The sequence below is a fragment of the Pleurodeles waltl genome, chromosome 1_2 (assembly GCF_031143425.1).
Source record: "Pleurodeles waltl isolate 20211129_DDA chromosome 1_2, aPleWal1.hap1.20221129, whole genome shotgun sequence".
NCBI lineage: Eukaryota > Metazoa > Chordata > Amphibia > Caudata > Salamandridae > Pleurodeles > Pleurodeles waltl.
The window spans coordinates 184,872,319-184,894,847 of NC_090437.1; the positions used below are offsets into that span (position 1 = coordinate 184,872,319).

At 44.4% G+C, this 22,529-nt stretch overlaps 1 protein-coding gene across 1 annotated transcript in view; it reads right to left on the bottom strand.

Annotated features, from left to right (window-relative positions):
• The window catches only part of LOC138299367 (glyoxylate reductase/hydroxypyruvate reductase-like), a 166,350-nt gene that overhangs the window by 43,322 nt on the left and 100,499 nt on the right, over positions 1 to 22,529 (bottom strand). Inside the window, exons 5-6 of the mRNA XM_069237591.1 lie at positions 17,619 to 17,707; positions 11,771 to 11,875 (exon numbers count right to left, since the gene is read on the bottom strand). Coding sequence (XP_069093692.1) covers positions 11,771 to 11,875; positions 17,619 to 17,707 — 194 coding nt within the window. The remainder of the gene's footprint in view (positions 1 to 11,770; positions 11,876 to 17,618; positions 17,708 to 22,529) is intronic.

Below are 22,529 nucleotides of genomic sequence, written 5' to 3' on the forward strand. Positions count from 1 at the left end.
AGAAATCTGATTTTAGCTCTCACATTGCAGTAAACGTCAACGACATAACTGTGTTTCAACTATAATCTATCTGCCTCTTTGTGGCCTTGAGACTGTAGGAAGAGGCAAGATCCTTAACAAGGTTGTGCAGCAAAGTATCTCTGTGTTTCCCAGTGCTTAATACTATACACAGCCTTCACTAAGGAGGCCCAACGAGGCTGACACCAGTCTCGCGCTGCCTAAGACCCATTGAGAAGGCAGGTGTGCTAGCAGTTTGGCTGGACTGATCCCATCCGAGCAGGATCAAGACTGGTTAGCATGTGGTTGTTCTCCCGCTGAAGTGGTGCAGTGAGCAAATGATGGACTGGAATGTGGCCAGACCGAATGCCAGTGGCTGAGAGTTTTGCAAACATGTCACCCCTCATGGTTTGTTGTTTTAGTTTGGCACTGTAAGTGTGATGGGTGTGACCAGTTGCATGTCTTGTGCTTACCATGTGAAATGATTGCCACATCCGTGCTGAAAGCATTGTCAAGAACTTACTTTGGGCTGTGTGCGTTCAGGAATAGTGAAGCACTTCCCACGCTACTGAGCTGCTGGCCTCCATGTTCCTGAACATCAAGGTCAGTGAACGACTGAACGGACACGCAACCTAGACCATTCTGGTGTCATCGGGAAAGGCATTATGAGAGCTAGCTGCCGTTGGACTCTGGAATCCAGTGCATAATTGTTAACTCTGAAATGTATTCATGAATATTCATGTATTTTGTGTATTTGGAGTGTTGAATTTGAGTAGAAAATGTATTAACTTAGAGAAAAATAAGGCACGCACATGAAGGTGCGCCCAACAGAGTGGCCGCTAATGTTCACAAAGAATACTTATTAATGGCCTATTAATAAGAAATGTTGAGCTTCTGTTTGATTAATGTAGTAATCTGTCTTATTAAAGGTTATGCATAATTGTAGGCTTTAACCTAGCGAGGACTTGGCCTAGTTGCACGGCCTCATATCAAGCTGCATTTCTTAATCGTCTTATAAAATATCTGCTTAGCGAATTAAATAGTATTTTCCACTGTTCTGACCATGTGCTCACAGCTTAAGTTAGTTCTCATGAGAAACTGCTTGCTAGAAGATGCTGTACTTGCTAGTGAAACAATGTATATTAATATAGTATGGGCAAGACTGACCTTCCCCGGAGAAGACAATGGATGCACTGACTGGAGTGTAAGCTGCAACAATATTGATACCTGACGAGTCGAATTATTAGAGCGGGAGAAGTGGAGCCAATCATTGACATGTGAACCATGTAGTAGTAAAATTGTAGATTTGAGGGTTTAGTTTCTTTGGACAGAAAGTAAACATGCGATTCCTCTACCAATTAGGATGTGGGAAGTATTTTTAGGAAATCTAACTTAGCCAGACTGCATCAAGGGGAGAGAGGCCATTAGCTATTTTTCTTTTTAACTGTCTTGAGAGTTTAGCTCTATTCTTTTCCGAGTTGCTTGAAGAGACATTGCTTTTTCTGAACTTTGATGCTGAATGCTGATAGTTTGCTGACCGAACTGATGTACTGTTGACGAACACTGTCATTGCTTGCTGAACCATATTGAGGACAGGTATAAAATGATGATACTGATTGTTATGTCTATTTGCTTTTGTTTCTAGGTACCAACCGCAAATTTTGATAGGGCTATAGTTAGATGTTTTTTCCAAACTCTCTGACTAGATTGTTTTGCATGAAGCCCAAACATGCTTTTCTAATCTGGTGTTAGTTAGGGTTCTCACTGATGAAGTTCGCTACATGTAATCACAGTTGGTGTCTTTTCTTTGCTGAATCTAAGTGTATGTCATATTGTTTGTGCAGCTATTCTTGCTATTAATTTGCAATTCTTTCGCCTCTTTGGTCAGCCAGTGTTGTTTTTGTATGTTTATCATTTGAGTTTGAGAATAAGGCCCTCATTTTGTCATTGGCAGTAAAAACCGCTTACCACTGCGGTGACGGCCGCCAAAATACTGTCATCGCGGCTACCATCTATCCGACATATTATGATCACTGCTGGACTTTCGCCACAAGAAGGGCGGAAATCTGTCAGTGATCATACTAGCAGACGGTGGTAAGCTGGCGCTGCTACCACCAGCACCTCCACGCCAGTTGAACACCGCCAGCCGTATCATGACCTGTGATATGGCCTGGCGGAGTTCTGCTGGTGGGCACTGCTGGCGGTAGCAGTGCCCCTTCCCGTTCCCTGTCGGAAGACCACCTAGAACAAGGTAAGTCGGGTTTCCGACAGGAGAGGGGGTGGTGGTGTTGTGTGTGTGTGTCTGGTTGTGTGCATGAATGTGTGAGTGTGTGTGTGAATGTTTCTGTGTGTGTTGGGTTGTTTGCGTGGTTGTATGCGTGTGAGTGATTGTGTAAGAATGTGTGTGAGCATGTCTGAACGTATGCGTGTATGAATGAGTGTATGCCAGCGTGAGTGATTGGGTGTATGCGTGGTGGGTGTCTGCGGGTGTGTGCGTGTATGGGGTGGGGGAGAGTATGAGGATCGGAGGGGGTGGGGGAAGTGAGAGGATCGGAGGGGATGGGGGAAGTTTGGATGGAGAGGGTGTCAGATGTGTGTTGAGGGGGTGGGGGAGCCGCTTACCAGTGACATGGTAATTATTCCCTGTCACCGGTAGGGCCTACCCCCATGGTTTTCATGACGTTGCTAAAGCCACGAAAACCATGGTGGTGGGCAGGCTCAAAATGCCGCCGGCGGTACTATGCCGGCCGCCAGGCTGGAGATTGACATCTCCTGCCCGGTGGCTAATACCGCCATGGCGGTATGAGTAGAGAAGTAGCTTGTTGGAAGTACTAACCACATTATCACTCATCGCCGGGGTCATAATGACCCCCTAGGTTATGTGACATTAGCATTGTTAAAATAGGGAAATAAACATTCTAACTTTTACATAAAGGTGTGGTTATTCATGACTGCAAGGTCATGGTGTGTGGAAATTATTGACTCCTATTGATTATTGATGTCATTGATTGTTGATGTTATTGATCTGTATTGGTACGGGATGTATGATGTGAAAAACTCTAAGTGCAGTCAAAAGGTCCATCGGCCTATTTGCGTCTCCCTTGTATGTTTACTTAATAGGGTCTGACGCACTAATAGAATGAAGGATCCCAATGGTGGGCTTTAATTTTAACTTCCAAATGACGAAGTATCTTTCTAGAAAGGGGCTGTGGACATGGCATCTCATCAGCCCTACCTAAGGTGGAGATCCAGCGACTGGGCTGTTGTGCTGTTCCACAGGTGCAATTTGGCTATAGTAACTTCACCTAGGGGCCCACTGGCATCACCTTGGAGTCAAGGTAGGTATGTAGAGGTGCTGGGCCTCGAGCTGCTGGGGCTGCTGCAGCTCTGCACCATGCTGGTCAAGAACAACGGACTGCACTAAGCTGTGCTGTCTAGGGAGCTGGGTCACCAGCAGCACCTAAAAGTGCTCAACCTGAGGGGCAACCACTTTACTTGCATCCCAAGGATCTTTGCCCCACCTGCAGCAGCTGTCCTTCCTTAGCCTTGGGGGCAACCGGTTGAAGAACATCCTGTTTGAGATAGAGGTTCTGAGCAGGTACAAGGGGCACAGGTGGCCTGAGAGCCTCTTGGCGGGGAAAGACCCTCAGTAGATCTGCAGAGAGGCCAGGATGTTTTTTGTCTATCATGTAAGCTGGAGAGCTAGTATGGCTCACAGAGTCCGTGTCTGGGGGATAAAGGAGATAGGTTGTGTCAGAGGATCAGAAGTTAAAAAGACAGGTTTACAGCACTAGAATAAAAGTAAAGTTACTAAGCATTAGATCTGCCACGGGTCTGCACATGTTTGCCCAGCCCGGTAAGAACAGGGTCTATGTACACAATTCAGTGAGTGCTCTGTATCTTTTGTATGATACCAAGCTAAGTACGGATTATCCTGCATCCCAACAGAACCAATGGTAATGCTATTTGGCAGGAAATCTTGACAGTCACCTGCGCTCCCATTATGCTCCGTGGCTAGGAGCCTGGAGGAACTCGCATGACTGCGGCGGTGGCGGTAGCGGAGTGGCCGAGGGACCTCTGTGGTCCCTAGTTTGAAGTCAACAGCGGAATTTTCCCCTTTTTATTTTGGCTGGCAGGGAGGAAGAGACGGCGAGTAGTAAAGGACGGGATGCTGAGGTCTTATGTGGTACCTATGTGATGAAGAGCAGCTGCGAGGTTGGAGAGCTGATAGCACCGCTGTGGAGATAACGAGGTGAGACGGCGTTTGTGTTTCGTGCACGCCTCTCCTTGTCTTGGGAGAGAGGCACACCCTCTTCAACCTCCCTCGCTAACAGCCTCGATCGCGGCGGGGGGCCAGGAACCAGGCACCATGACTGAAGAAAAGGTGAAGGGAGAGGAAAGTCATGGTTTATTTGCTCCCCCGTGCTGCACTTGGTGAAGTGTATATCAGATTTAAAAAGACCGGTGACACCTTGTCTCTATATTTACGATTAGGTGAAATCAGAGACGAAGGAAACCGAAGGCAGCGACGGCTCTTCAGTGCAAAGCCAGCCAAGGAAGGAAGGGAAGGAAGAGGAGAGGGGGGAAAAAGGAAAAAAGATAGAAGAGGGAAGAAGAAGGATAAAAGAAAAGTATAAAGTAGTCACAATGGACAGCAGAAGACACTGATGTACGGTGGAAGCCAAGCATTGTAGAGTATCCCTCTTCCACCTCTAACTAAGCAAAGGAAAAGCAAGGGAGACAGGGGGAAGAATACAAGCAGAGGAAGCAAAAGGAATCAAGCAAAAAGGGAAGCTAATAAAGCAAGCAGGAAGAATAAGGGGGAGAGGGGAGAAGAAGAGATAAGAAGGAAAACTGTCAAGTAACACACAAGAGGTGGCAGGAGAGAAAGGAAAAAAGAAGAGAAAAGGGGGAACTGTACTTAAGTAATATATATTTTTCTTTTCTTACCACAACAAGACAAAAGTCTGTCCACATAATGAAGCGTATGACCCGTGATGGAACAGGGAGGACAAGAATGATTGGAAAAAATATGAAGGGGTCCAAGTCAAAGACTTCGTCATCCGTTCTAAATAGACTAACCCCAGGCTCTGGTCATACGTCTTCAGGAGAGATGCAGAGAGATGGTATCTCAGAACAGGACATTTTTCAATATACTTCCTCCCTTCAATTAACTTTTACTGAATTTCAGCGGACTACTTCGGGAAAAGTTTGTATCCCTCCCTGGTTTATACAGTGTCATAAATGGAAAGGGAAAGGGCAACAGATCCCCACATAACGGATAGCAGCATCTCTCCTGGCAGCTTTATTAATTCCGATACCATTTCTCACATAGTCCTGAAGGATACCCGCCAGAATAAAGAAAAGACCATATATCCTCTATTTGTAACCAGCAATCATGCTCATCCTATGTTAACTACAAAGGACAATGATAAGGGCCCCGGGCAAGTCTTGATTCCTTCAGGAGACGAAAGGGACATGTTGCCCACCTCTACTGCTGCTATTTCTGACTGTGCTCTGATAAACAATTATGGTGTGGTATCCGATCCTACATCTTTAAAGAAAGGGCAGCTAAAGATCCTAATCTCGCCACTTCTAGCTCCAGCAGCACAATTACATTTAATCCACCTCATAGAAATCCATTGGAGGACTGGATGAGACAAATTTTAGAAGAGCTGCGGGCAATTAAGCTATTTTAGGAGGTAGCTCACAAGGAGACCAGGGAACAGCTTAGTCAGTTAAATACCAATTTGACCCATCTATCCGCAAGGCTATCTTTGGTGGAGCAGCGGGTATCCGACCTGGAGGATTCGGGACACCAATCTGAGTTGGTTATACCACGGATTCAGACAGAACTAGAGGAGCTACATATGAAACTAGAGGGACACAAGCCGGAATCGTTCAAGTAGCTCAGTTGAAAGTTCTGAGTAATGGCAAAATGCATATTTTTCAACGAGAAAGACTTTTTAATTTCCTTGAAATGACATTTCTAATGACATATACCCATAAAGGCAAGAAATAGACTATGTGGGGAAAGTAGCGATTATATAGTGGTTTATGCTCCCCCTTTTTTTTTGTTTCACAATCGCTACCGCTCGCAGTAATGCGTATCCTTGGGGGTCAGGCTCCCAGAGTGCTAAGCCAGTGCACTCAATTCATGGTTGTCGGGGGTGCGATAGTTGGGGCACTGGGGGGGGGCACTATGGGGGGAGCAGGAGGGTGGGAGAGGCCAAGACGGGGAAGGACTTGCCCGAGTACAAGGGAGAGGGGCAAGAGGGGAGGGTGCACGGGGGGAAGGGAGGGGCAAGGGGGGATCACTTAGGGAGGGCGGGGGGACTAAGAAGGAGATTGTAATCAAAAAGTAGGTGACACTTAACCAGATCAACTATTTATTTTGAAGAGAAAACACAAGGCAAAAACTTAGTTAAAACCATAGCATCAGGACATTGGGGCAAGGTAACAAAGATCAGCATCTTGTGAGAGGATGGGAGTTAAATTAAGAATAGCCTCCTGTAATCTCAATGGGGCTAATAATAGTGCGAAATTCTGTGCTGTGATAAGTTGGCTAGAATCTGCACAGGTGCAGGTACTTCTTCTACAGGAAACACATTTAAAGGTTAATAATAAAAAATAAAAAAAAGGTAATGCTATTTGGCACATGCACCTGAGTACAAAGAGCTGGTACAAAGAGTTGCAAACTACATCTACTTGGCTACTAATTATTAGCAGATGTCTAACCTCTATGCTCTAGAGAAAGCTGCTCATTAGTCTGAGTCCCATGAGGTCCACAAAAGGTGTGGCAAACACCAGGCACTCTGGTGTGGTTACATTTCAGCTTTCACTCTGGCGTATTTACCTTTCAGCTAAAGCTCACCCTTGGCTGTGTGCACACTCCGCTAAATACTTCACGTGAAGAAGCCGCTGTGTTTTAGAGAAGCACAGAGCTGTTACTTGTAAACTCACTAAATCCAACAAAAACTGTTAATAAATGCATGTTTGTACATTTTCCTGCTTTACATTTTGCATAGTAATGTTTTTGATGGAACACACATCTATTGGCAGCTTTTTTCACATTTTACTTGAAATAAGTTGGAAATTAAATACGAGGGGACTTCATATGGCTCTTTGAAATTAGCATTTCAGATATTGTTAAAGAAGAGCTTAATGAGGTTTCAATGGGACTGAAAACCTTACAGAACATAGTAGTTGTTGGTACCAAAATATAAATGCCATTTCTTGGCTGTTCTCCAGGCACAGCCTTTGTGTAGTATTAACCCTCACTGCAGGGCAATCTCCTGCTTGGAGCATACACAAAGAGATGTGAGGTCTCTGCATTTGCCTGTAATCAAGAAAGACAAAAGGCCAGGCCTCACCTAAAGGTTTTCCTTCACCTTGCACAAACAGACTGCAGTCCCAACCCACCCCCTACAATTCACCAAAGAGCAGTGCTCCAGGAAATCTAATCACCAGCCTCTTCCTAACAGTCTTCATTTAAATACTAAACAGAGCCCAGCCATATTCCTTCTCATCTCAGTGTCTGGATCCCCACTCTCCAGCCACAGGAATGAAGGCAATATACTTCCACTGTCTGAGAAGCAGTCCCCGCCACCCATATTATGCTGTGCTACAACCATGGGCTTCCAAAGGGATCCCAATTTGCTTTTTATAATTCATACTGTGAGACAGACTTGATAATGAACATCACAAGACATCAACTCCAGCATTTGCAGAATCTGCCTCTCAATGTTGGCATTATTTACCCATATACCTTCTTGGTTAGCTATGATTGTGAGGGTACCACTTCCTTCGAGCACAGCGTGTAGCGCTTGATATTTCTCAGTATATCCAAACATACGTTTATGCTTCCAAACATTGAGCTCATCAGCAGACCTAGCTGGAGCAGTAGCCCAGTGGTAGACTAGCAGTGGACAGACTGCTTGCCTGATGCTAGTGCCTATAAAATTACCCGCTATATCACTATGTTCCCATACAAATCATGCTGTTTCTTTCTACAGTCTTGCACCTTCAATTTGCATTCTATCTCAAAAAGCAACCTCCATATTTCCAATTCAGACTTGAAAATCTGACATTTACTTGAAAACTCAGATTTTTTTCTTAAATGGCCCTGTCATTCCTTTCCATGCTCTGTAGCTCCTCTTTCTGAGCACAACCTTCTCAAAATCACAAGCATGTTTGCCTTAACCTTTATAATTGTATTTCGCCCAGCTGCACACAACTCATATTGAAGGTCACAATTGCTCCTTCTGTGAAAGCCATACCCTTGCAACCAAGAAATATCTAATATCCTCAAGCTCATTTACTAGCCCCACCAACCATCTACATAAGGTCACCCTCTCCCCAGCCCCCAGTGATCACAGCTAACTCTTATTAATTAAATCTATCACAAAGAAACTGGAGCGAAAGCATCGAATAGTTTGCTTCAGTGCCCAAGACTAACAATAACCAATACGATTGGACTAACACTAACCTTGGGTTACGGAGCCGCATGCTACCTGGCACAAAGCACTTCAACACCTCACTCATCGGGGTACTAACTGCTATATAAATGCAATTACAATTATAATCAGTGGCTAGGATGTTATTTGAGAGTTCCAAACATGAAGTAGTCTTTTCCCGTGGTGTTAGTTCCTATTTGAATCATACAGGGAGTGCAGAATTATTAGGCAAATGAGTATTTTGACCACATCATCCTCTTTATGCATGTTGTCTTACTCCAAGCTGTATAGGCTCGAAAGCCTACTACCAATTAAGCATATTAGGTGATGTGCATCTCTGTAATGAGAAGGGGTGTGGTCTAATGACGTCCACACCCTATATCAGGTGTGCATAATTATTAGGCAACTTCCTTTCCTTTGGCAAAATGGGTCAAAAGAAGGACTTGACAGGCTCCGAAAAGTCAAAAATAGTGAGATATCTTGCAGAGGGATGCAGCACTCTTAAAATTGCAAAGCTTCTGAAGCGTGATCATCGAACAATCAAGCGTTTCATTCAAAATAGTCAACAGGGTCGCAAGAAGCGTGTGGAAAAGCCAAGGCGCAAAATAACTGCCCTTGAACTGAGAAAAGTCAAGCGTGCAGCTGCCACGATGCCACTTGCCACCAGTTTGGCCATATTTCAGAGCTGCAACATCACTGGAGTGCCCAAAAGCACAAGGTGTGCAATACTCAGAGACATGGCCAAGGTAAGAAAGGCTGAAAGACGACCACCACTGAACAAGACACACAAGCTGAAACGTCAAGACTGGGCCAATAAATATCTCAAGACTGATTTTTCTAAGGTTTTATGGACTGATGAAATGAGAGTGAGTCTTGATGGGCCAGATGGATGGGCCCGTGGCTGGATTGGTAAAGGGCAGAGAGCTCCAGTCCGACTCAGACGCCAGCAAGGTGGAGGTGGAGTACTGGTTTGGGCTGGTATCATCAAAGATGAGCTTGTGGGGCCTTTTCGGGTTGAGGATGGAGTCAAGCTCAACTCCCAGTCCTACTGCCAGTTCCTGGAAGACACCTTCTTCAAGCAGTGGTACAGGAAGAAGTCTGCATCCTTCAATAAAAACATGATTTTCATGCAGGACAATGCTCCATCACACGCGTCCAAGTACTCCACAGCGTGGCTGGCAAGAAAGGGTATAAAAGAAGGAAATCTAATGACATGGCCTCCTTGTTCACCTGATCTGAACCCCATTGAGAACCTGTGGTCCATCATCAAATGTGAGATTTACAAGGAGGGAAAACAGTACACCTCTCTGGACAGTGTCTGGGAGGCTGTGGTTGCTGCTGCACGCAATGTTGATGGTGAACAGATCAAAACACTGACAGAATCCATGGATGGCAGGCTTTTGAGTGTCCTTGCAAAGAAAGGTGGCTATATTGGTCACTGATTTGTTTTTGTTTTGTTTTTGAATGTCAGAAATGTATATTTGTGAATGTTGAGATGTTATATTGGTTTCACTGGTAATAATAAATAATTGAAATGGGTATATATATTTTTTTTGTTAAGTTGCCTAATAATTATGCACAGTAATAGTCACCTGCACACACAGATATCCCCCTAACATTGCTAAAACTAAAAACAAACTAAAAACTACTTCCAAAAATATTCAGCTTTGATATTAATGAGTTTTTTGGGTTCATTGAGAACATGGTTGTTGTTCAATAATAAAATTAATCCTCAAAAATACAACTTGCCTAATAATTCTGCACTCCCTGTATATAGGAGAGACAATCATAAGAGGAAAATGAGTTTCAATACATTTGTTGCCTCATATTTTGTTGATTTCTTTGCCCCTTTGCTAGTACTCTTGTCACATATTTTAGCTTCTAACGGTTTGATCTTCATTTGGATTCAACGCCTGTAATTGTTGCCTATCTCTCTTCCTTTCCTTATGTGAAGGAGAGTTCGGTGCCTGCTGTTATTTTCAGTATTGTTCTCCATCTTCAATCAAGAGCTACAGGACAGCCAAGGTGAGTTTTTCACTTTTTTCTCCTATTGTCAACCCTCATAAGAAAAAACCTGACACAATTCCACATGGGCTATTCTGTGCAGGTTAGCACCATGGCCTCCAGGAGTCACTTTTCCTTGCCCATCCTTGAAAGAGACTCAAAAGACCTTCTTAGCTTCCAGTCCTTGACAAGGATCCAGGTTGCACTTCACTGTTGAGACCCAGCAACGATGACACCAGTCTGGGCTTGCTTGTGTTCAGGTTCAGAGATAACATGGCATGGAAACTTCACTCTGAATTGTTCGTATTGGAGTAGGACCAGGGCTGATTTGCCTGGTGTTGCTCTCCACCTGGAATGGTGCAGTGGGAAAAAGAACAATTAACTGAAATGTGACTAGAGTGACTGCCGGTGGATGAGACTTTTGCACGCATCCGCTCATCACCGTTTGTCACAATACAAAGGTGACAACTTTGAAGGTCATAGAGAGAGAACGTATTCCTGCCATTTTAACCAGATACCAATCACATGCGCATTGCTAATGTTAAGGGATTAGTAATATTGGGACACAGAGGACGCAAACTGCGTGGCTGGCTTGCAATACCATGTATAGACGGTCTTGTAATTGCTTCCAGACCCAGTGCTACTTCCCAAAACTAACACATAAATTGGCGTGAGTCTCTTATGCTGAGCTCTTACTTCTGGGACACACCTATTAGGCTACATTAATAACTTTTGCCAGTGCACAATTGCTATCTGTTGTGCCAATAGGGGAAATGAATGCATCTGCATAATATCGTCACATGGAGTACAGCTCTCTTCATTGGGCTTTTTGTTATGTTCTCAGATGATGCATACAAGTGGGAAAACAATAATCTGTTAGCTATGTGGCGCTTTTATCCAAAGCATATTACATACAACATTTTTACATGCAAATATTACTGCTCAATCGAAAATGGTAGGATCAAAGCGGAGTCAAATTTACTGAGATTGAAATAAGCAGATTACACATAGGTCCCAGCAGTGAGGTCGCAGTTAGTTACCAGTTTGCAGGAAGGCGTGACAACATTCGGATTGCTAAACCAATTAAGAATGAAGTTAAAAAGGGTGCCCCAAAGCAGTGCATTAATCATAACAGTAGCATCGAATAAATATTATAATGTGATATAACCTAAAATATGCCATGGACAGAGTTTGAGTTTAGTGATATATCAAACTATGTATGACATCACCACGCCATTCAAAAAGCTTAGTGATATGGACTGAAATGTGCTCTTTTTTCAGCTATTTTCACATACGAAATGACTTGTTCTCACCAAACTCGGCTGAGATCCTGGCAGCCACTTCGGGTCTGGGCCCAATGTCAGTATACAAAAATTGCTTCACTCCAAATGGCTTTAGACGTTTGGCAATGGCTTCACCTGTAAAAGCAAGAATAGCCATGAGTTGTGCCCAGATCAGAGAATTAGCAGGTGTCCACCATCTTTAAAATGATTTACAACAATGCCTCTGGCTCTTCAGTGCTGTGTGACAATCACACAAAATATGACAACTGCAATATCAACTGTATTATTGTACAAGGCGGGTGCCTTCACAATGGGTTCTCCAACTCTTTACTTTCACAAACTGAAAGTAAAATTGAGTAGACAAACCATTTTCACCCATGCTGTAGGAATTCACAAAGCTGATTACAGAGGTAAAGAAGGTTTGTTTACAGCTGCAAACGGCTAGGTTTATGCCTTACAGCTATTCATATAAAAATAAACCTACCAGGTGTGAATGGTATTACTACTATGCCATTCTCTACCACCGGTGCATACAACTTCACCTTAGTAACGTCCGCAGTGCACAAAGGGTGGAGAGTGAGGGCGTGGTTTGCTTTGAAAGTTTGTGAATGCGCACATACGTGTGAGTTGTGGCCATTCACAAAAGCCTGTCCTACCCTCCCCCCCTGCATATTGTTAAAAGTTTACTCCAGCAAGATAATCATCCAGGATGTGAAAGGAAACGGATCACCGCCAGAGTTGGTGTTCTTGGAGCGGAGGAAATCCGAAAAAATGTCCATGTGCACACGGGGCTTCCTTTCAACAGTGGATAATTGTACACTGTGCACTTTAAGGCAAAGGGGAAATATAAAGTGGAAAAATGTCATACGACTTTCCCAGCATAAAGCTTGGGGACCTGCACCTGTTGCAGCTTTTTTGGTGAACGTCGGGGAATGTTTGTGAGTTGCAAAATACATACACACAATAGCGGTTTAGTGAAATCAAGAGCACAGTCTTTGCTCAAATAGGTTCCTAATTTCTATACAAGCCACATAACCTTAGCAATGGTCAAAATAGTTGATTCATTCCATACTCACAGAAACCTTAAATCTACAAAGCTACACCAGGAACAAAAAGAGACCTAACTAATGACCCTTTGCCTACTGATTCAAGATTTGGAAACTTTGTTAGGGCCAGCACCATGGAAGGGCTTGGCTGCTCATCTTGCACTGCCTGTGCTTCTATGGCGGTGGTATATGTGTGTCATCTCTCTAGCATATAAAAAAACAGTAGATTACATTAGTAATTGTGTACCTTGGGATTGCACTTCTCTACATCTCACCGAACTGTCATACAACTGTAGCAAGGGTGGTTTGTCCTCAAGGACTTACTTGATTTAAGTTTTCTACTACAATTTGAGTTACCTGATTGTTGTATTTTAGAGAGGCTTGAAGGATTCTCATGCATACATAATTACTAGAACCCAATGGCTAGAAGCAAGCAGTCCAAGTTTTATTTTTATCAGCTACTTGGTAAGTGCCATTGTACAGGGTCAGACTGGGGCTAATTATAGGCCCTGACCCCAAATAAAAGTGGCCCCCATTGGTTAACTATATAGGAAAAAAAGTAGCCCACATTTGCAAATTGGGGCAGTTCTGAACTTGTAAGGACACTCGGCATAGGTGTTTTTAAGGTATGCAAGGCTGCATGGATTTGAGCTTCCTTAGGCAATGCTTGTTTTAATATCAGGGAAATCAACAGTAAAACAAATCGGCCCATCAGACCATAAAACAGGCCCACAAACAGGCAAAAAACAGCCAACACCCTGACCTGTCAGAAAAGACTATCAGGCGCTGCCTGAATGCCCTAAAGGCCAATCCAACCCTGCCGGTGTACCATTTTAAAGAACACAGGTTATTCTTGCTCTCAATTGGACTACTCCTGTCAACTTTATGCAGCTCAAAGTCTTTCATTAGCTGCTAGCTGAATGGTTTCATTTAAATAGTTGGAGTCCAGCAGTGGCGAATTCGTAAATAAAAATGTGCTGGTGCCCAAAGCTCTCCTCTGAAACTCGCATCGGCTGCATTTAAATATGGGAGCATTGGATGCTGAAGCAGTGTAATCCTAAAGCTATCTCGGGCCTCTTTAATCAACTTACAGCCACTCTCTGCCCCTTCAGATCACTCTTGCAGCTTTCTGCTTTCTCCAATTGTGACACTTTTCCATCTTTCTTTGCTCCGTCTTTCCCATATGTGTCTTTTGCTCGCAGTAATTGCCTGATGCAGAAAGATAAGTGCAGACCCTCAAAAATAAGTGCCAGTGTCCCCCACCGGCAACCACTGGCTCAAATTAAGCACTGGAGTACAGGTACAGGAGGGTGTGATCTATGTCAGGATAACCACTTGATGTGTAAATTAGCTCTATTTAGACTCATTAGATATGTTGGACATTCCAGACTTAAGCCTATATGTAGCTGATCAAGCTATGATGCTTGAATATGTATTACAGTAGTGCGAATAGCATGTTAATTTTCTCCCTTTAAGGGAACACATCGAATTTCCCCTTCTTTCAATGGATAAATATGTCTTTTTAAACATGTTTTACAACTGAATCGTATTTATTCAAATTGTTTCATTTAGCAGTGTATTTTGGATCCACCTACATAATGCAGGCTGTATTGGTTTCCACAATAAAAATTTACTTCTGCGTCAAAATATTTAGATCCTAAGAAAAAATGAGTACGTGACAATGACCGAATCACTTAAATACCTTTATAAAAATTCATATTAAGGAAAAGAACTGTACTGCGTATGTTTTCAGTTTTCTGTGGTAAATGCAACAGGGTGGATCACATTAACAATTTTGTGGTGGCACTATTTGAATTTGTCAGCATTGTTGTTCCAATCACATAGAGAATCTCGTGTCCAAGGTATTTGAATTTTTCGATGGCAGAAGCTGGTAAAGGGAATTGAGCTTCTTGTGCGAAATGTGAAGTATAGAATAATACTGGCAATAGTGAAACGAGTTTTTATGCTGAGAAATTCTAATATCTTAACATATCTTTCATTAAGTGATCAAGCCATTATTTTGAGGAATTCAAGTGCCACCAAGAACAAAAACATTGTACATTATTCAGCTGATATTTCAAAGCAGCTTTAACAGCTTCATATTTGTAAGGATCTGGGGCTACTCCTGCAACAGACAAGTGGTAGCCCAAAAAAATTCTGACAGACATCTTGTTTATGAAACTAAGTGGGAGCCATAATCATAAATAAGGACATCTTGGTGCATGCTACCTCCACCACCATGGACAATGACAGACGCCATGCTGCCTTGGGGATATTGAAAACAATAGAAAGGACCCTGTATGGACAAAAATGGCAACTCCTACGATTTGACATTTCATGTTTGGCTACCACGTGACTGTTCCAGGAGTATCCCCAGATTCTAAAAAGTTGAAGTTATAAAAGGTGCTGCAGACCCACAGACAGTACCTGGAATCAATAACTTTTTTTGGCTAATAACTGATGTCATTATATGTTATTTTATGCAGTCTCATTGTTACTGGGGGCATGATTTAGATCTTGGTGGATGGAATATAAAAGTGAAGGATATTACATCTGCTATATTACTTTCTCCACAGGATATAATGGGATCCTAATCCAGCGTACAGGATATCTGTGATGTTTGTGACAGAGTATTCCCCTCTGCCAAGGCCTAAATCAGGCCCTAAGTTATTTACCAGTATATTGTGAGTGCTCATTGTAACAAGACACCTTGAGGTGTAGATAGGACTTTGTGAATGCAGTGTATACCAAACTTAAGTTTCTTATCCCTTCCTAGGCATATGTATTTTTCAAATGATATGTATTGTATGTGGTGACAGTATGAGCTGCTGGTAGCCAGAGTTGAAATCAAGCTTTAAAAACACATTCGAGCTATTTACACTGGTGAAGAGGTCATTGACAGTTCATGCAATTTGTCTTTTATTTAGATGGCCTGCTTTGTAGCGCAAGTCAGTACAGATGCACGCACAATTGCTTCAGTTTTGATGGTAACTGTATCTGGGAAGCCGCGGCATTAATTCACAAACATTTCAATGATATTTGCTTTTTGTTACTGAGAAATAAATAAAACAAGCATTTACAATGCAATGGGTCTCATGTTTGCTCGAGTTAGCACTATTAGCGTTGTAAATTCCTAACTGGACTTTTCTTGCAACATAAATTGAAATTGAAAAGTAAAACAGTTGACATAAGTGAGCCCATTCAAAGCGTCATGGCCTCCATGAGTGTGAAGGAGAGACACAGAAGGAAAAAGAAGTTTGCTCGCAGTCAAACATATTGGCAAACATGCAATTATCCATGCAACAGGGTCGATGGCCAAGGCGGTAACAAAACTGTCCCCAGGAAGGACAAGGGTAAAGTAGATACCAATGATAACAAAGGATTTTTGAAAGGCAAGCCCATGAACTTGTGATAGTGATGGGCTTTTGGTGGGCTTGATTAAAAACCCACAAATAGATCACAACAGGCCAGAGCACTTGCGCGCTCGACCTAAAAAGGCCCTAATGCACTGGAAACGTGGGAGGGGGGTGATTTCTGTTATTTCCTGTTCAGGATTCCCATGCTTTCCATGGCAGCCCCAAACAGTAAAAGCATACACTGGTTCACCCACCTTACAAAGACAGCCATTGTGATGTACATTCTTTGAAGGCTGTGTATGGGACGAGCCATTGTTCAAAGATTTCCGATGGTGAAGTCAGCAGAGGCTTTGAAGGTAGAAACCTGGGGACATATGTACAAGAGGTGGCGCGGCACGGCTGCTGCACCAAAATTTGCAGTGTTGTGTCGCTTATAAAATGCAGAGATGCACCGTATTTACTAGAATACGGCGCATCCCTGTGTTTCTCCCTGCACCGGTGCTAACTTAGCTGCCGAGCGCCAATGCAGAAACCCTTGAACCATTGTGCAAGGATTGCTGCGTTGCGGGGGAGATTGTTTTTGTGCAGGAAGGGATACCTTCCTGCACAATAAAAATCTTTAATGGTGTTTGCTCTTTCTATGTGTGCTGCAGAAGAGGAAAAAACGAAGAGAAATGAAAGCATTTCTCCTCATTGTGCCATGCTAATGCCTCCCCTGCAGTGGCGTTAGATTTTGGCGCAGCCTCAGGTTTACGAAATCTCGTAAATCTGGGGCTGCGTCAAAATGCAATGGGTGTTGCTGTGGAACACCCACAGCAACACCCATTGCAAGCCTCTTCCAAGCAAAGTGCTGCATGTGAAGGGGCTGTATTTACAAGGTGACGGTAAACCACGAAAAGTGGCTTAATTCCGCCTTGTAAATACGGCGCAGTGCACAGCACCACCAGAGCATCACAAAAATTGATGCACCAGTGGCGCTAGAGGCTTGTAAATATTCCCCTTGTTGCCTTGCCACCTCTGAATGGGGCAGGTGAAGACCAAGATTGTGGAAGGGGCATAATCCACTTTTTGACAGATGTGTTGTATCCATCATACTGTCCCAACCTTTTGACTTCTGTGGATCCCCACTTTATCATTACTGAAACCACGGGACCCCCACTGAATCACCATTTGAACCTGGGGACCCCCCACTGAGTAAACATTTGAAACTGGGGACCTGATCTGTTATTATTACTGAATTTTCCAGGCAGTTGCAGATCCCCTGAGGAGCGTTTGGGGACCCTCAGGGGTTTCTGGACCACAGGTTGAGAGCCACTGCTTTAAAGAATCCCCTAGAAGTTTGGAAAACCAGCAAGTTTTGAAGGATCTGCTTTGCGCATTGGCCAAAATGTGCAACACTGCATCCCTTAATTAAGATTAAAAAGGTCCTTACTGCCGCTTTCTGATTCCAAAACGAATCAATTTATAACAACTTACCAATCCTTCCAAGACCTATAATTCCTACTGTGCTTTGTGTCAGGCCATTTCCACACATCCAAAGTGGTTTCCAAGTTCCCCATCCTCCACTAGGAGAAAAACACAATTACAAAAATAATTTACCACACTACTACAATGTACAGGTATTTTATTTACACTACAATTGACACACCCTCAATGAAAAGATGCCAATATAAACAAAAAATATACATTTATTTGGGCTGGTACAAAACGGTGTAGAAATTGTTTGGATATGTCCTCTCTGTTTTTTTATAACACTTTTTGGTATTTCACAAAACTTTCCAAGTCTAAGTGTGGAAAGCTGTTCCAGTCGAATGTTTCCAGGTGTGCTCCTGGGAAACTTGTTATTAGAACAATATGGAATTGCACATAGGGTACAATTGAACACTGCCCCAAGCCTTTGTGTAATAACAATTTTTTTTCTCAAAGATGAAAATATATTTCAAGGTGAGAACGGGTCGGAGGGAAGTTTCTGAATGCACACAAACTCATGTGCTCTTGTGTACTCACAAATGCTCAAAGTGTGCTACTCTTTGTAATGCCCAGTCCCCAACCATTGCCTTGGATTTACTCCTGTGGAATCTTACGCTGGCATACGGTATAGTCAGAGGAAGTAAAAGGACTTATGAGTGGTCGGTAACTGTGTACTCCTCAATATACCAGTCTTCAATCAATCAATCAAGATTTGTAAAGCGCAGCTAATCAACCAATAGGGTATCCAGACGCTTGCAGGTCCCGGAGGCTTATTCAAATAGCCAGGTTTTGAGGGCCATTAGGAATTCCAGAAGTGAGGTGATGGTCTGGAGGTGGGTGGGGAATCTCTTCCAGGTTTTTGCTGCAATGTGAGAGAATGAGCGTCCTCCACTTCTGCTTCAGTAGATGCAGGGAGTATGGGAATGTGAAAGGGAGGCAGAGCAGAGTCTTCTCAATGGTTGGTGGAAGTTCAGATGGTAGTTAATTTACGGAGGTCCTTGGTTGTGTACAGGCTTGTGTGCATAGGTCAGTAGATTGTACTGACATCTCTTCTGTATGGGGAGCCAGTGGAGTTGTCTGAGGTGGGGTGTGATGTGGGTTTGTCAGGGAAGGCCAAGGATGAGTCAGGCTGCAGCCTTCTGTATGGTCTGAGGTCTCTGTAGGAGGTGTGCTGCGATTTCAATGTAGAGGGCATTGCTGTAGTCCTTTCGGCTGCTGATGAGGGCCTGTGTCATGGTACATTTCGTGCTTAGGGGTAGCCACATGAAGATTTTACGTAACATGCACAAAGTGAGGATTCAGACAGAGACAGCATTGATCTGTGATTTCATGGTGATGTTTTTGTTAATGATAATTCCAAGGTTTCTAGTGTGGTCGGAGGGAGTGGGTGTAGGTCCAAGGTCTGATGGCCACCAGGAGTTGTTCCACATGTTGCTGCTATTGCCAAAGATCAGTACTTCCATCTTGTCTGTCTTCAACTGCAGGCAGTTGTCCTTCATCCTGTAAGCAACGCTTGTGAGTTGGGTGTCCACTGCGTAGGAATGCTGTATAATGGAATAACATCAAGAGGTAGGAAAGGACATTAAACAAGAAGGTTGTATTTACAAGAACCGGTTCTTATATTTTGCAGAAAAAGGGAGAGTTCAAGCTTTTGCTTTGCTTTCCAAAGTTAATGATCATAATGCAAGTCCGAAATTAAAGCCATATGTGAAGGCATTGGCTTGGAACCCTTGAAACAAAGCGAGATGAACCACAATAAATGTTTGTGCTACAAAAGGAGCCTTGAATGAAGAAAATACAAAATGTAATTCCAAAGTAAATATGGAATATCATTTATGTGAATGCAAAATATCTTATTGAATTACATAAATTCTATAGGGATTCAATATGCAGAGCTCAATATGGCAGCATGTAATCAGGGCCAGAATGTCTTCATTTAAATAAGAGGTGGGTGTAAAACACATAGGCCCTCATTATGACATTGGCGGTAAGTACCGCTTACCGCCATGCTGACTGCCGCCAACATACCGCCGCCGAAGCGGATTACCGCCACTCATATTATGACCCACACATAGCAATCCGTCACTATATAGCCACACACACAAGTTTGCCAGCCCAAAGGTCAGTAATAAACTGGCAGTAGCAAAGCCCATACAGTTACGCCAACAGAACTATGCCCACAGCATTATGACCCATAAATCACCATGGCGGACATTCACTGGTGGTAAACTATTGGCGCTACATACCGCTGCGCTCAAAATACACACACACATATACAAATCAACACTACATTGGACAATTTGAATAACACACACCTGACACCCATACACACGCCATACCCACACTCCCACACCACTATAAAACACCCACCCACATTACTCACAACCCTTTATGACTAAAAACAATTGCCACCAGGGAGATAGCAAGACCACAGACAAGACCACAGTCACACACCGCCATCACCCATACACCATCCCCCACCTTACATCACACACCCCAACACATCACACCACACACCCTCACCCACACCACTCACACTACACCCGTGGCACCACAACGACACAGCAGGTTCTCAGAGGAGGAGCTAAGGGTCATGGTGGAGGAAATCATCCGGGTAGAGCCACAGCTATTCGGTTCACAGGTGCAGCAGACATCCATTGCAAGGAAGATGGAGCTATGGCGGTAAATCGTAGACAGGGTTCACGCCTTGGGACAACACCCCAGAACAAGGGATGACATCAGGAAGAGGTGGAACGACCTACGGGGGAAGGTGCGTTCCACAGCAGCAAGACACCAAATAGCTGTACAGAGGACTGGCGGTGGACCCCCACCTCCTCCCCCACAACTAACAACATGGGAGGAGCAAGTCTTGGCAATCATGCATCCTGAGGGCCTGGCACGAGCAGGAGGAGGACTGGACTCTGGTAAGTCAACTCTCTATTACTATCACCCCCCCTACCTGCATGCCATCACAAACCCCTACCCTCACTCCCATCACTCCACCACACTCACACCCCACCATCAGAACCCACCTCTCCCAATACCAAGCCCTGCATGTAACACCAATGCACGGACCCCCACCACAGACCTGCATGGACACCTATCGCTAAAGCATGCACACTAGAGAGAATCACCTAGCCCACAAAATAACTACACAAACAAGGCAAAGCTGACAGGGCAATAACAACCATAGAGGGCAACACACACATGCACAAGAAACACTGAAACAATAACACTGCATTTACATCCCCACAGGTCCCCCACCCAACGTTACCGGAGGGGAGGTGCCAGCAACATCCAGTCTCCCCCCAGAAGAGGCCCACAGTGATGACAGCAGCTCTGGACGCCTGGATCTGGATGACCAACCTGGCCCATCAGGGCTCTCCGGACAGTCGGTATCCCAGGCACAGTCCCATACCACCACAGAGCCTCCTCCCTCAGGAAACACCAGCACAGTACCCACCCAGCAGGCCTATACCTCTGTCCCCAGGACACTTCAGTCAGCAGTGTGTCCACCACTACAGGGACCCCAGGCCACCCCACAAACACAGGACGATCAAGGACCCGGGTCAGTGGCAGTGGGCACACGGTTCAGGGGACAGAGGCACAGGACAACAGGGAAGCTGGGTGGACTGCTGTGTGACAGGGGGAGGACAGGCCCAGGGAACCAACTCTCCAGGAGGCACTCACCAACATCCTGGGAGCATACCACCATTCCGATGATAGGCCAGATACTGGACAAGTTGCAGGAGACCCAGCGGCTGCAGGAGGGACAGTACCTGGGGATCAGGGAGGACTTGAAGGACATCAACACCACCCTGGTCACTATGCCAGGGGTGCTGGCAGACATGGCCAACACCATGAGGGAGGCAGTGGCACACCACCTGGCCCCTGACACTAGCCAAACCAATGCGCAGCCTTCCACCTCCGCTGCTGCTAGTGGACAGGAGTCCCGCCACAGGAACAACAGTCCACCAGCACCCCACCCCCCGCAGAAGGGGAACCACCCGGCAAACCGTCCCTGCGATCCAGGCAGAAGCCAGAGACTATTGCCAAGACCCCCGCCAGAAAATAAAACTCTCCTGATTGTCACCCTTGTGTCCCACTCTGTCACTCTATCCACCTTGAACTGCCATTGCTACCCTTCCTATGCCCCCTTGGACAATGCACCTGTGATAACAATAGACTGCACTCTATCCTGGACATTCCTCCACCATCACCCCAGCCCATTGCACATCCCGCTTTACTTATTAGCACTTAAATAAACACCATTTGAATAAATACAAGTATGGAGTCTGTCAAATGATTGAAATATGTATTTGTTTAACAAGCTTTAAACACTGCAATACAACGTTACAGTAATGTATTCATAGGAATGACCTGTAGTGGGCTGCAGTCAATAAACCAGGAGCGATAGTGGGGCACAAATATCTGCAAATAGAGATGCTAAAGGGTACAGTAAGTGGCCATAGAAGTGGGAAAATCAGCCTGCCAGTGACAATGTCAAACACAAAACTGTTAATGTAAAGTGAAATTACAGTGTCTTACCTGTGTGTCATTGGAAGTATTGTCATATTATAGCACTTCTGGTGTCCTCATCCTCAACCTCTGCCTCCTCATCTTCACTGTCCACAGGGTCCACTGCTGCCACATACCCATCTTCAGCCTCATCCTCCTGCAGAAAAGGCACCTGGCGACGTAAGGCAAGGTTATGCAACATACAGCAAGCCACGATGATCTGGCATACCTTCTTGGGTGAGTAGTACAGGGATCAACCTTTTAGATGGAGGCAACAAGACCTGGCCTTCAGGAGGTCGAATGTCCTTTCAATTATTCTTCTTGTTCGCCCATGTGCCTTGTAACGTTCCTCTGCCCTTGTCCTGGGATTCCTCACAGGGGTCAGTAGCCATGAGGGGT